The sequence below is a fragment of the Rhamphochromis longiceps genome, linkage group LG19 (assembly GCF_057381845.1).
Source record: "Rhamphochromis longiceps isolate RC_006_pf linkage group LG19, R_longiceps_female_GT1.1, whole genome shotgun sequence".
Classification (NCBI taxonomy): Eukaryota; Metazoa; Chordata; class Actinopteri; order Cichliformes; family Cichlidae; genus Rhamphochromis; species Rhamphochromis longiceps.
The window spans coordinates 16,394,666-16,407,729 of NC_140575.1; the positions used below are offsets into that span (position 1 = coordinate 16,394,666).

General features: G+C 44.3%; 1 protein-coding gene across 1 annotated transcript; it reads left to right on the top strand.

The window, feature by feature from the left end:
* The first annotated feature begins 7,662 nt into the window (after positions 1–7,662).
* pnn (pinin, desmosome associated protein) lies at positions 7,663–12,647 on the top strand. Its single transcript, XM_085390567.1, has 9 exons — positions 7,663–7,817; positions 8,228–8,308; positions 9,359–9,430; positions 9,705–9,780; positions 9,888–9,982; positions 10,130–10,205; positions 10,342–10,497; positions 10,746–10,884; positions 10,994–12,647. Exons 1-9 carry the CDS (start codon positions 7,705–7,707, stop codon positions 12,148–12,150), a joined length of 1,965 nt encoding a protein of 654 aa, XP_085246693.1. The 5' UTR covers positions 7,663–7,704; the 3' UTR covers positions 12,151–12,647.
* Positions 12,648–13,064: the final 417 nt, after the last annotated feature.

Below are 13,064 nucleotides of genomic sequence, written 5' to 3' on the forward strand. Positions count from 1 at the left end.
TCACAGTTGAAGTGTACCTCTGGTGCAAATTACTGACCTCTGTCATCATTTTAAGTGGGGGAACTTGCACAATCGGTGGCTGACTAAATACTTTTTTGCCCCACTGTATATGTGCAGACACATACAGGGAATTTGGTTCCGGTAGATGGTGGCTCTCAAGCACAGCAATGTAAATCTCACACACACACACACACACACACACACACACACACACACACACACACACACACACACACACACACACACACAAGTGTCTATATATACACATTACACATACATACACAAAGCTATGTAAACCAACTATAAATAACGAATCTAACCTTATATACATAAAATACAGAAATGAATGAGGTGGAATGAATACTACAAAATGTACATAAGGTGCAGTTGCAGTCTGGCAGTGGGAGCAGTGTGACAGGTCAACTGTTAAGAAGGGAGATGGCGAGGGGAAAGAAACTGTTCCTGTGTCGGGTGGTCCTGGTCTGCAGGCTTCTGTACCGTCTGCCAGAGGGCAGCAGATCAAAAAGTCTGTGTGCAGGGTGTGAGGGGTCTGCGATGATTTTCCCTGCCCGTTTCCTGGTTCTTGAGAGGTACAGATCCTGGATGGAGGGCAGGGGGGGTGCTGATGATCCTTTCTGCTGCCCGTACAGTCCGCTGCAGTCTGCTCCTGTCCTGTTTAGTGGCTGCTCCATACCAGACTGTGATGGAGGAGCACAGGACAGACTCAATGACCGCAGTGTAGAACTGGATCAGCAGCTCCTGTGGAAGACTGTACTTCCCCAGTTGTCTCAGGAAGTACATCCTCTGCTGGGTCTTTTTGAGGATGGAGTTGATGTTGGTCTCCCACTTCAGGTCCTGGGAGATGGTTGTACCCAGGAACTTGAAGATCTTCACAGTCGACACAGGGCTGTCTGATATGGTGAGGGGGAGCAGAGTTGAGGGATGTCTCCTGAAGTCCACTGTCATCTCTACAGTCTTAAGAGTGTTCAGCTCCAGATTGTGCTGACTGCACCAGAGTACCAGCCGCTCAACTTCCTGCCGGTATGCAGACTCATCACCATCTTGAATGAGGCCAATGACAGTGGTGTCATCTGCAAACTTTAGGAGTTTGACAGCAGAGTTATTGGAGGTGCAGTCGTTAGTGTAGAGGGAGAACAGTAGTGGTGAGAGGACACATCCTTGAGGGCACCAATACTGAGGGACCGGGTTTCAGAGGTGATCTCCCCCAGCCTCACTTGTTGCTTTCTGTCTGTCAGGAAGCTGGTGATCCACTGGCAGGTAGCTGGTGACACGCTGAGCTGGGAGAGTTTGGAGGAAAGAAGTTCAGGCACAATGGTGTTAAAAGCCGAACTAAAGTCCACAAACAGGACCCTGGCATAAGTTCCCGGGCAGTCAAGGTGTTGCAGGATGTAATGCAGCCCCGTGTTCACTGCATCATCCACTGACCTGTTTGCCCGGTAGGCAAACTGCAGAGGGTCCAGCTGGTGGCCTGTAATGTCTTTCAGATGGGCTAGCACCAGTCGTTCGAAGGATTTCATGACCACAGACGTCAAGGCGACAGGTCTGTAGTCATCCAGTCCTGTGATGGTGGGTTTCTTGGGAACAGGGATGATGGTGGAGCGTTTGAAGCAGGAGGGAACTTCACACAGCTCCAGGGATCTGTTGAAGATGCGAGTAAAGATGGGAGCCAGCTGTTCAGCACAGGTTTTGAGGCAGGAGGGTGAGACGCCATCTGGTCCGGGGGCTTTCCTGGGCTTCTGTTTCTGGAATAGTCGGCTCACATCCTGAGTGTGTATTCTTAGTTTCAGGGAGGAGGGAAGGGGGGTGAGAGGTGTGGTGGAGGTCGTTGAGTCTGGATTGGAGAGGGTGGTGGTGGTCGTTGAGTCTGGATTGGGGAGGGTGGGGGTGGTGGTTGAGTCTGGATTGGGGAGGGTGGGGGTGGTGGTTGAGTCTGGATTGGGGAGGGTGGGGGTGGTCGTTGAGTCTTGATTGGGGAGGGGCAGGGTGAAGGGGGGAGAGGTGGAAGGTGTGTTGGGGGTCAATGTCTGAAGCAATGTCCCTGGGGAGGGGAGGGTGGGGCGTGGGAGTCTGTCCGTCTCAAACCTGCAATAGAAAGTGTTTAACTCGTTGGCCAGGTCTTTGTTTGCTTCAATAGTGGGTGGGGGGCGTCTGTAGCTGGTGATTTCCTGCAGGCCCCTCCACACTGACGCAGGGTCGTTGGCTGAGAGCCGTTCTTCCAGCTTCTGGGAGTAGATCCTTTTAGCTGCTTTGATCTCCTTGGTCAGTGTGTTCCTGGCTTGCTTGTACAGGACCCTGTCACCACTTCTGTAAGCGTCCTCCTTGGCCTTACGAAGATGTTGGAGTTTAGGAGTGAACCATGGTTTATTGTTGTTGTATGTGCAAAAGGTCTTTGTTGGCACACACACGTCTTCACAGAAACTGATGTATGATGTCACAGTGTCCGTGAGTTCATCTAGGTTCTCAGATGCAGCTTCAAAAACAGTCCAATCAGTGGAGTCAAAACAGTCCTGCAGTTCCTGCTTTGCTGCGTTAGTCCACTTCTTCACAGTTTTGACTACAGGCTTGGCACGTTTGAGTTTTTGCCTATAAACTGGAATAAGATGGACCATGCAGTGATCAGAATGTCCCAAAGCTGCCCGGGGCACAGAGCGATAGGCATCTTTTAGAGTGGTGTAGCAGTGATCCAGTATGATGTTGTCCCTGGTGGGGCAGTCTATATGCTGTCTGTATTTAGGGAGTTCGTAGTTTAGGTTTGCTCTGTTAAAATCCCCAAGAATAATTGTAAAGGAATCCGGGAATTTCCTCTCCAGGGTAGTAATCTGGTCAGCCAGCTCGCACAGTGCGTTGTTCGCGTTGGCCTGTGGAGGGATGTAAACTCCGACCAGCATGAAGGAAGAAAACTCCCGCGGTGAATAAAAAGGTTTACAGTTGATGAGAAAACTTTCCAAGTGTGGGCTGCAGTGTTTCTGTAACACTGTGACATCAGTACACCAACCTTCATTAATGTAGAAGCAGACTCCACCACCCTTTGTTTTCCCTGAGAGCTCTGTTTCGCGGTCCGCCCGGTGAAGTTGGAAGCCCGGCAGATTTAAGACAGCGTCTGGGACTCGCTCACTGAGCCAGGTTTCAGTGAAGCAGAGGGCAGCAGAGCGTGCAAAGTCCTTGTTAGTCCGGTTTAAGAGCAGTAATTCGTCGACTTTGTTTGGAAGAGAGCGGAGATTCGCGAGGTGAATGGAGGGGAGTGCCGTGCGGAATCCTCGCCGACATTCAAAAACAAAACAACAACAAATCAGCGACCAATATAGCCACCTTTCTTTGCAAGGACACTCAAAAGCCTGCCATCCATGGATTCTGTCAGTGTTTTGATCTGTTCACCATCAACATTGCGTGCAGCAGCAACCACAGCCTCCCAGACACTGTTCAGAGAGGTGTACTGTTTTCCCTCCTTGTAAATCTCACATTTGATGATGGACCACAGGTTCTCAATGGGGTTCAGATCAGGTGAACAAGGAGGCCATGTCATTAGTTTTTCTTCTTTTATACCCTTTCTTGCCAGCCACGCTGTGGAGTACTTGGACGCGTGTGATGGAGCATTGTCCTGCATGAAAATCATGTTTTTCTTGAAGGATGCAGACTTCTTCCTGTACCACTGCTTGAAGAAGGTGTCTTCCAGAAACTGGCAGTAGGACTGGGAGTTGAGCTTGACTCCATCCTCAACCCGAAAAGGCCCCACAAGCTCATCTTTAATGATACCAGCCCAAACCAGTACTCCACCTCCACCTTGCTGGCGTCTGAGTCAGACTGGAGCTATCTGCCCTTTACCAATCCAGCCACGGGCCCATCCATCTGGCCCATCAAGACTCACTCTCATTTCATCAGTCCATAAAACCTTAGAAAAATCAGTCTTGAGATATTTCTTGGCCCAGTCTTGACGTTTCAGCTTGTGTGTCTTGTTCAGTGGTGGTCGTCTTTCAGCCTTTCTTGCACTGAACATAAGTTCCCTGCAATTTCTGAAGAATATTACAGTAAATCTGGCTGAAACTTGGCCCAGACGTACAGCAGGTTTCCCGGAGGAGGGATGTGTTGAAAGTTGGACCTCAACTACTCAGGATGATTTTTAATGAATTTCTGAAATTTCCATAATTGTAGTGTATTGGCCGACTGCATTGGATACAAGTACACATTAATTTCTGAGGAATTCTACAGTAAATCGGGCTGAAACTTGGCACACAGGTACAGTAGGTGTCCCAGAGGGGGGATGTGTTGAAAGTTGTACATCAACTACTCAGGATGATTTTTAATGAATTTTTGAAAATTGACATAATTCTACTGTATTGGCCCGACTGCATTGGATACAAGTACCCTTTAATTTCTGAGGAATTCTACAGTAAATCTGGCTGAAACCTGGCACACAGGTACAGTAGGAGTCCCAGAGGGGGGATGTGTTGAAAGTTGTACATCAACTACTCAGGATGATTTTTCATGAATTTTTGAAAATTGACATAATTAAATTGTATTGGCTGACTGCATTGGATACAAGTACCCTTTAATTTCTGAGGAATTCTACAGTAAATCTGGCTGAAACCTGGCACACAGGTACAGTAGGTGTCCCAGAGGGGGGATGTGTTGAAAGTTGTACATCAACTACTCAGGATGATTTTTCATGAATTTTTGAAAATTGACATAATTCTATTGTATTGACTGTATTGAATTGAATATAAGTTTCCTTTAATTTCTGAGGAATTCTACAGTAAATTTGGATGAAACTTGGCACACAGGTACAGTAGGTGTCCCAGAGGGGGGATGTGTTGAAAGTTGTACATCAACTACTCAGGATGATTTTTCATGAATTTTTGAAAATTGACATAATTCTACTGTATTGGCCGACTGCATTGGATACAAGTACCCTTTAATTTCTGAGGAATTCTACAGTAAATCTGGGTGAAACCTGGCACACAGGTACAGTAGGTGTCCCAGAGGGGGGATGTGTTGAAAGTTGTACATCAACTACTCAGGATGATTTTTAATGAATTTCTGAAAATTGACATAATTCTATTGTATTGACTGTATTGAATTGAATATAAGTTTCCTTTAATTTCTGAGGAATTCTACAGTAAATTTGGATGAAACTTGGCACACAGGTACAGTAGGTGTCCCAGAGGGGGGATGTGTTGAAAGTTGTACATCAACTACTCAGGATGATTTTTCATGAATTTTTGAAAATTGACATAATTCTACTGTATTGGCCGACTGCATTGGATACAAGTACCCTTTAATTTCTGAGGAATTCTACAGTAAATCTGGGTGAAACCTGGCACACAGGTACAGTAGGTGTCCCAGAGGGGGGATGTGTTGAAAGTTGTACATCAACTACTCAGGATGATTTTTCATGAATTTTTGAAAATTGACATAATTCTACTGTATTGGCCGACTGCATTGGATACAAGTACCCTTTAATTTCTGAGGAATTCTACAGTAAATCTGGATGAAAATTGGCACACAGGTACAGTAGGTGTCCCAGAGGGGGGATGTGTTGAAAGTTGTACATCAACTACTCAGGATGATTTTTAATGAATTTTTGAAAATTGACACAATTGAAGTGTATTGGCTGTATTAGATTGAATAAATGTTTCCATTAATTTCTGAGGAATTCTACAGTAAATTTGGATGAAACTTGGCACACAGGTACAGTAGGTGTCCCAGAGGGGGGATGTGTTGAAAGTTGTACATCAACTACTCAGGATGATTTTTAATGAATTTTTGAAAATTGACACAATTGTAGTGTATTGGCTGTATTAGATTGAATAAATGTTTCCATTAATTTCTGAGGAATTCTACAGTAAATTTGGATGAAACTTAGCACACAGGTACAGTAGGTGTCCCAGAGGGGGGATGTGTTGAAAGTTGGACATCAACTACTCAGGATGATTTTTAATGAATTTCTGAAAATTGACATAATTCTATTGTATTGACTGTATTGAATTGAATATAAGTTTCCTTTAATTTCTGAGGAATTCTACAGTAAATTTGGATGAAACGTGGCACACAGGTACAGTAGGTGTCCCAGAGGGGAGATGTGTTGAAAGTTGGACATCAACTACCCAGGATGATTTTTAATGAATTTCTGAAAATTGACATAATTAAATTGTATTGGCCGACTGCATTGGATACAAGTACCCTTTAATTTCTGAGGAATTCTACAGTAAATCTGGATGAAACTTGGCACACAGGTACAGTAGGTGTCCCAGAGGGGGGATGTGTTGAAAGTTGGACATCAACTACTCAGGATGATTTTTAATGAATTTCTGAAAATTGACATAATTCTATTGTATTGACTGTATTGAATTGAATATAAGTTTCCTTTAATTTCTGAGGAATTCTACAGTAAATTTGGATGAAACGTGGCACACAGGTACAGTAGGTGTCCCAGAGGGGGGATGTGTTGAAAGTTGTACATCAACTACTCAGGATGATTTTTCATGAATTTTTGAAAATTGACATAATTCTATTGTATTGACTGTATTGAATTGAATATAAGTTTCCTTTAATTTCTGAGGAATTCTACAGTAAATCTGGATGAAAATTGGTACACAGGTACAGTAGGTGTCCCAGAGGGGGGATGTGTTGAAAGTTGTACATCAACTACTCAGGATGATTTTTAATGAATTTCTGACATTTCCATAATTGTATTGACTGTATCGGGCCGTTACATTGTAATTTGTGTGCGCGCGTGCACGTGTGCGCGGGTATAGGCTTTCAATCGGCACATAAAGCGAAAAGGCGCTACCGTAAAGACTGGTGTAAAAGCGCAAGGAAATTTATGCGGCGGATAGGAGGCGGCTGGCTTGACCGCGGCTCACAAATGACGGCTCACTTTACCGCGGTATAGAACTTCACCAGGATGTCTGGGGACAGGTGGTTCTTCCTCAGAGTCCTCAAGAAGAAGAGGCGCTGGTGAGCCTTCTTGACCAGCTGTGGCTCCAGCAAACATCAGCTGATACTTGAAATTAACATTAAAAAAATTCTACCGACAGCTGATCAAGCTCAAACGTGCTGCCGTTGTTTAGCGCGACATCTGCTGGTTCTCTCTTTCTGGAGAGAAAAGCCGATCAGCTGATCATTGATCAGTTTCATGATTGAATTAGCAATTTTCTAGCTGAAGTAGTGATGAAATCACGTTCCCTTTCACCTCAACTTTAAATTTCGACCTCCTCTGCTGTAACTGGTCAAGCCCAGAGTCGATCATGACCAACTGGCCAATCCACCACCATTCATTTATATCGTTAAAAAATAAATAAATAAATAAAACCCCATCGGCCCATAAAAACGAAAAATCACGAGCGGCCCACCGGGCAAATGCCCGTATGCCCGATGACCAGTCCAGCCCTGTCAGCCCTGCAGTGGTGAATAATCCGCTGCTTCTTGCCTTCAGTTGAAGGCCGAGCTGAATTTAGTTTAATCAATTTTAAAGATCCTTCTAAGGCTGGGAAATTAACTTTATTTCAGATACACGCAAACACGCCATTCACCCCCGATTTTAGAACCAATACATACACGTTAGTAAGCATTATCCATCCCCGACCAGAGGGTGGCAGTGATGCGTTGATGAAGAGACAGGATGAAAAAGAAGTCTAGAAGTAGAAGAAGAGGACGAAGACGTGATTCGCGCTAACTGGAAGCAAGATGGCGGTGGCAGTGCGGAGCTTACAAGACCAGCTAGAAAAAGCCAAGGAAAGTTTGAAGCATGTGGACGATAATATTCGTAAACTGACCGGACGTGATCCTAATGAATCAAGGTAAAAAGCTTAACTGGTTATTTAGTTTTTTAGCGAGTTCCTGGAGTGAAGCTGGAGAGCTGTACTCAGTCGACGCGTGCTAAGTTAGCGTGGGTCGGCTAACCTGCAAACAGCACCGCCTCATTGTTTTGTGTCGCACATATGTTTTTACCATCCTAATTTATTCGCATCAAACGAATAAAAATGAACCAAATCAGTGACTTCTTTAAATATTGAGTTGGGACATTAAATCTGGTAGATGAACAGAGTCGAGGCCCTGCAGGAGGCGTCGTCCGGGCGGCACATCACTTTGTCTTGCTTAATAATACAACGGTTCTGCAGCAACACAAATGCATAATGTTAACGTGAGTCTTATTTGTCAGACTGTATTCTTTCTTTTGTGTTAACCTCGGTGTCTGCTGTGCTTGCAGGCCGGGTCAGATCCGTCGGCTTGGAGGCCCCATGGCAGGCCCTGGAGGAGGTGGTAGAGGCAGAGGAATAAACCTGCTAAGGTAAATCTTTGCGCCCCCCCTCCCGAAAAAAAAAAGAGCTTTAGATTTTCAACTTTAGTGTGTGATCTGAAAAGTATGTACAACAGTACTTCACCCCACCCCCACCCCTCACACATCTTCCACATTGTATTAAATGTGAGACTTGGCGTCAAGTCACTTCTTAAATAAGCCTTGTTTTGCTATTGTACAAATGGTCATACATGGTCATACAATGGTCATACATGGCCTTGCATTCTGTAACCAGCAACAAACCAGTTCAAACCTTCACACTTATAATCATATTGATTTCATCAGTTAGACATTAAAAAGGGGAATTGTTGTGATTTTCTTTTTTCATTTTAACGGCTATGGGGAAGTTAATTATCAGAAGCAGAAACTATATAACTTTACAAACTGTAATGGACTGAGTAGCTGCCCCATTTTGCAGGATAATTTGCCTTGGGGGTTTTGTTTTTAAATGTGAACCATCCACACCCACTATAACCGAGTCCAAGAACAAAAACATGGAGTTGGAGATAAATGTTAATCACATTTGTCTATGATGTTTTTATGATTCAGTCTGTAAAGGAACCACTGGTGTTTCAGTTAAATGTTCAAAGAGGGTTTGAAAATTGTTGTTTTTGTCTTGATGCATGCTCAGTCGTCCAAGTAATTAAATCCCAGGAAGTTGATTGTTCATCAGGGCGTTGTTTTTAGTGGGCGAAACTTTTGGCCGCTCATTCAAGTGATTTAATATGCAAAGTGCTATGACCACTTAAGGACAATGAAACTGATCTCAGGGCCCATTGTTGGTCCTTAACGGTAGTTTTGGTCATTATGCAAATAAACAGTTTAAAAGGTTGGGGAAACCTAGAGTGAGCTCAGTCTGAGCTCAGTCACTTGGATGAGTGAAGCATTTCTCCGACAACACGACCAGATGAACAGAATCAGCTTCCTTGGAGTTTCTTTGTGTCTCTCCAAAAAAAGGTAGAATAAATTATTTCAACAGTTTAAAATATTTAAAAATTCAGTCTGTGCATTTCTAAAGTTTTCCTCTTTGTCCTCTCTCAGACGCAGTCTCTCAGACATGGGAAGCGGCGGCCCTCCTGCCAAGCAAAGGGACATCGAAGGAGCCCTGCTAAGGTGAGATCTCGACTTGAAATATAATATAGTGATTGGGTAGTTTCTAGTTTTGGAGCTTGTGTAACACATTTTACCTGAAACCCTTCATTTAATATTAAGATTATTTAACAAGTGTAAGAAAATATGGTTCTTGTTTGGGGTGGGTGGTATTTCTGCACATGTGAGGCATTATTTGAATTAATTCTCAGCTTTCTGTAAGTTTTTTTTTTTTCCTCCCTTGTCTTGATTTCAAAGTACCATCTCTTATGAGTATTTGATCTTTGTGTGGCTGCAGGCTGGCAGGGGACCAGAGGGCCAGAAGGGACATGCGTCACGACAGCGACGCCGAGGATGACGATGATGTCAAAAAGGTAATTTTGTCAAAAATACCTGATCAGTATTTGCTTTCTCACAGTGGATTTTTTTCCTGCTTTGAAGTGATAAAAATCCTAACATTTGCTTCTTGTCCTTCCTTCAGCCGGCGTTGCAGTCGTCTGTAGTAGCTACCTCCAAAGAGAGAACGCGCCGAGATCTCATTCAGGACCAAACCATGGATGAGAGGGGAAAACAGAGGTAGCTCTTAAACTCTAGTTTTACATTCAGAGTTGGTTATTAAATAGCCTGAGCCATGATTGGTTTAATTTCATCTGGCAAATGGCAAAACGTGTCTACAGCTGAGAATTAAGTGTGTGATGGTGTTGTTTGTGTTGTCTTGGTCAGGAATCGGCGCATGTTCGGCCTGCTCATGGGGACCCTGCAGAAATTCAAGCAGGAGTCAAATGTCTCTTCAGAAAAGGTGAGGAATAGATTCATCTTTTGCTTGGTTATGAGAACAGTATTTTTGAAAATATAGGTTTCTGTGTTGATGAAGTCATAAATTCCATGATTTTGTTTTCTTGTTCTGCTTCATATTTCTTTTTGTCATCCTGTAGCAAAAGCGGCGTTCTGAGATTGAGCAGAAGCTCGAGGTTCAGGCTGAGGCTGAGAGAAAGAAGGTGGAGAATGAAAAGAGGGAGCTGTTTGAGGAGAGGAGAGCCAAGCAGACAGAGTTGAGACTTCTGGAGCAGAAAGTGGAATTGGCTCAATTGGTAAGACGGTGTATTTGTTTGAAAGTGGGACTAGCATGAAAGTGGTGGGGTTTTGTTTATTTTTAATGAAACTGGATTTACTGATTCGGCCAAACTAAATGTCTATTTCATTTATCACTGCTTAATTTTCACACCAAATTGTAATTTGATAAACATCTAATTTAATACTTAGTCTTTTAAAATCTTTTTTTGTAGCTAGAATGATGGGAAATGTAAAATCTTTTTTTTTTTTTTTCCCCCATCCAAAGCAAGAGGAGTGGACCAGCCACAATAATCGCCTGGTGAAATACATTCGCACAAAGACCAAGCCTCATATCTTCTACCTGCCTGGAAAAATGTGCTCCGCAACACAGAAACTCCTCGATGAATCCACCAAGAAACTAAATGGTGAGTGGGAATTTATTTTTGGAAGTGCACTGACAGTGTTGTGGCGGTGTTATATAGTCACAGGGGATCTGTCTACTAAATAACATGAGGATTTTTTTTTTCTCAACAGCTGTGTTTGAAGAGAGGTGTGAGGCTTTTGCTGAACACCTCAGCAAGATGGAGTCGCGTCCCCGTCGACAACTAAACCGCGAACAGGACGGCAACACAGCGGCAACAGGGACGGAGCAGCCGGAGGAGGGTAAGCCAGCAGGTCAGGTAGTCAAAGTGACAGGTAATAAGGGCAATGTAGAGATGGAAGAAGAGGAGGAAGATGAGGAGGAGGAAAAGGAAAGGGAAAAGGAGAGGGATAGAAAGGTGACAGAGAAGGAGGAAGGGGAGAAGGAAGTGTCTAAGAAGGTAGAGGAAGAGCAGGAAGGGATGGAGTTAAGTGAGGAGAAGCGGGAAGGAGAGGATCAGAAGAAGGGAGACAAAGAGGGTAGTCCAGAGTCAGAGGAGATGGAGGTAGAGCAGGCAGTAGAGGAGGAGGACAGGGGTAAGGATGTAGGGGTGGAGATGGAACGCAAGCAGGGGCCCACAGATCTCCAGGACAGCAAGTCCTCTGAACCAGCTGTAAGCAGCCAGGAAGCCGAAAACACCAGCCATCAGCCCGAGCCCAGCCACGCTGCTGAGGAACCAGCAGCAGAGTCTCCTGTGAGCAATGGGGCATCTAAAACCCCAGAACCCCCGTCAGCCCCTAGTGTGCCTGCACAAGTGTCCACAGTCCCTGGCTCTACGGTCCAGGACTCCACAGTTGACAGACAGGCAGTGGAGGGGAAATCGCAGGAGGAACCCCCACAAAAACTACCTGCTTCCCAGGAGGTCCCTGTTACTGCCCCAGCTAAGGAGGACAGCGGCAGAGGGAGAAAGAAGGAAAAGGAATCGAGGAAAGGCCGCAGTCGCAGTAACAGCTCTTCCTCTTCGTCCTCTGGCTCCTCCTCCAGCGGAAGTTCCTCTTCCTCCTCCGGGTCCAGCCGCTCCTCATCATCCTCTTCTTCCTCCTCATCCTCATCATCCAGCAGCCGCAGCCGAGACAGCGGCAAACGCAAGAGGAGGCCCTCAGATAGAGACAGGAAGAAGGGAGACGAGAGGCGAAGCCACAAGAGAGGAGGGAGTGGCGGAGGAGGGAGGGACTCGAGGGGATCGAAGAGGAGCGAGGAAGGAAGGAGCAGGTCGTCCCGGAGCGATAGGGAGCATAAAGATAGAGACAGGAAGGACAAGCGACGCTAATCTGGTTCTTTTTCAGCTTCTGTAAAAACTGATGGAAAATAAGCTTCCAACTCTTTACTTCCAACATTAACTGTTTCCTCATAAAATAGTTTTGACATCAGGGGGTCTGCTGGTGGCCAGTTCCTCCATCTTTAACTTGGAGGAAAAAGAGTCCATCTCTAATTGAACCCCTTAAACAGTAAAGGTGTAAATTCCAAATGATTTATCCTTAGTCTCAGATTTGGTCTTTACACAGGTCTTTGTGACACAGTGAAGAAGGTTGTGAATGTTCTCTTTTTCATCTTAAGCATAATGAAGAGGGTGGGCTCTTGATGGTGGTCATTCACATACATTACTTTTGTTTCATGTTGTTGTGACAACACTGTTTATTCCCATTTATTTCCACTGTTTTCAACAATGTCAAGCGTGATTTGCTCAAATACTGGATTGAAACTTTTTTGCTGGGGTGGGGTTAATGACTGATAATCTGCTTCAAAATAAAGTTGAAGTAGTGAAAATATGCTTGTTTGTGTGAATTCTTATTTGTTTTTATTTATTTTTAAATACATCACACTCTTCAGTTTATTGCACAGTTCAGGCAAAAATATCCTCAAAATACAAGTTATACTTTCCTAAGGATGTGCGAAGCGCCAACAGTGGTTAAGTTCAAATACATGTACTACAAAAACACAATCATGCTTATTTTAATGGCGTGGAACTGAATTAGTTTTCAAGCATGTAGTTGAACCCTGAAGATGTTTGATCTAGTCAATCTTTTATTTAGACAGAGCCAAATCACAACAACAGCTGCCTATAGGCACCTTATATTGTAAGACAGATCCTACAATAATACATACAGAGAAAAACTCAACAATGATATGACCCCCTATGAGCAAACACTTTGGTGACAGCGGGAAGGAAAAACTCCCTTTTAA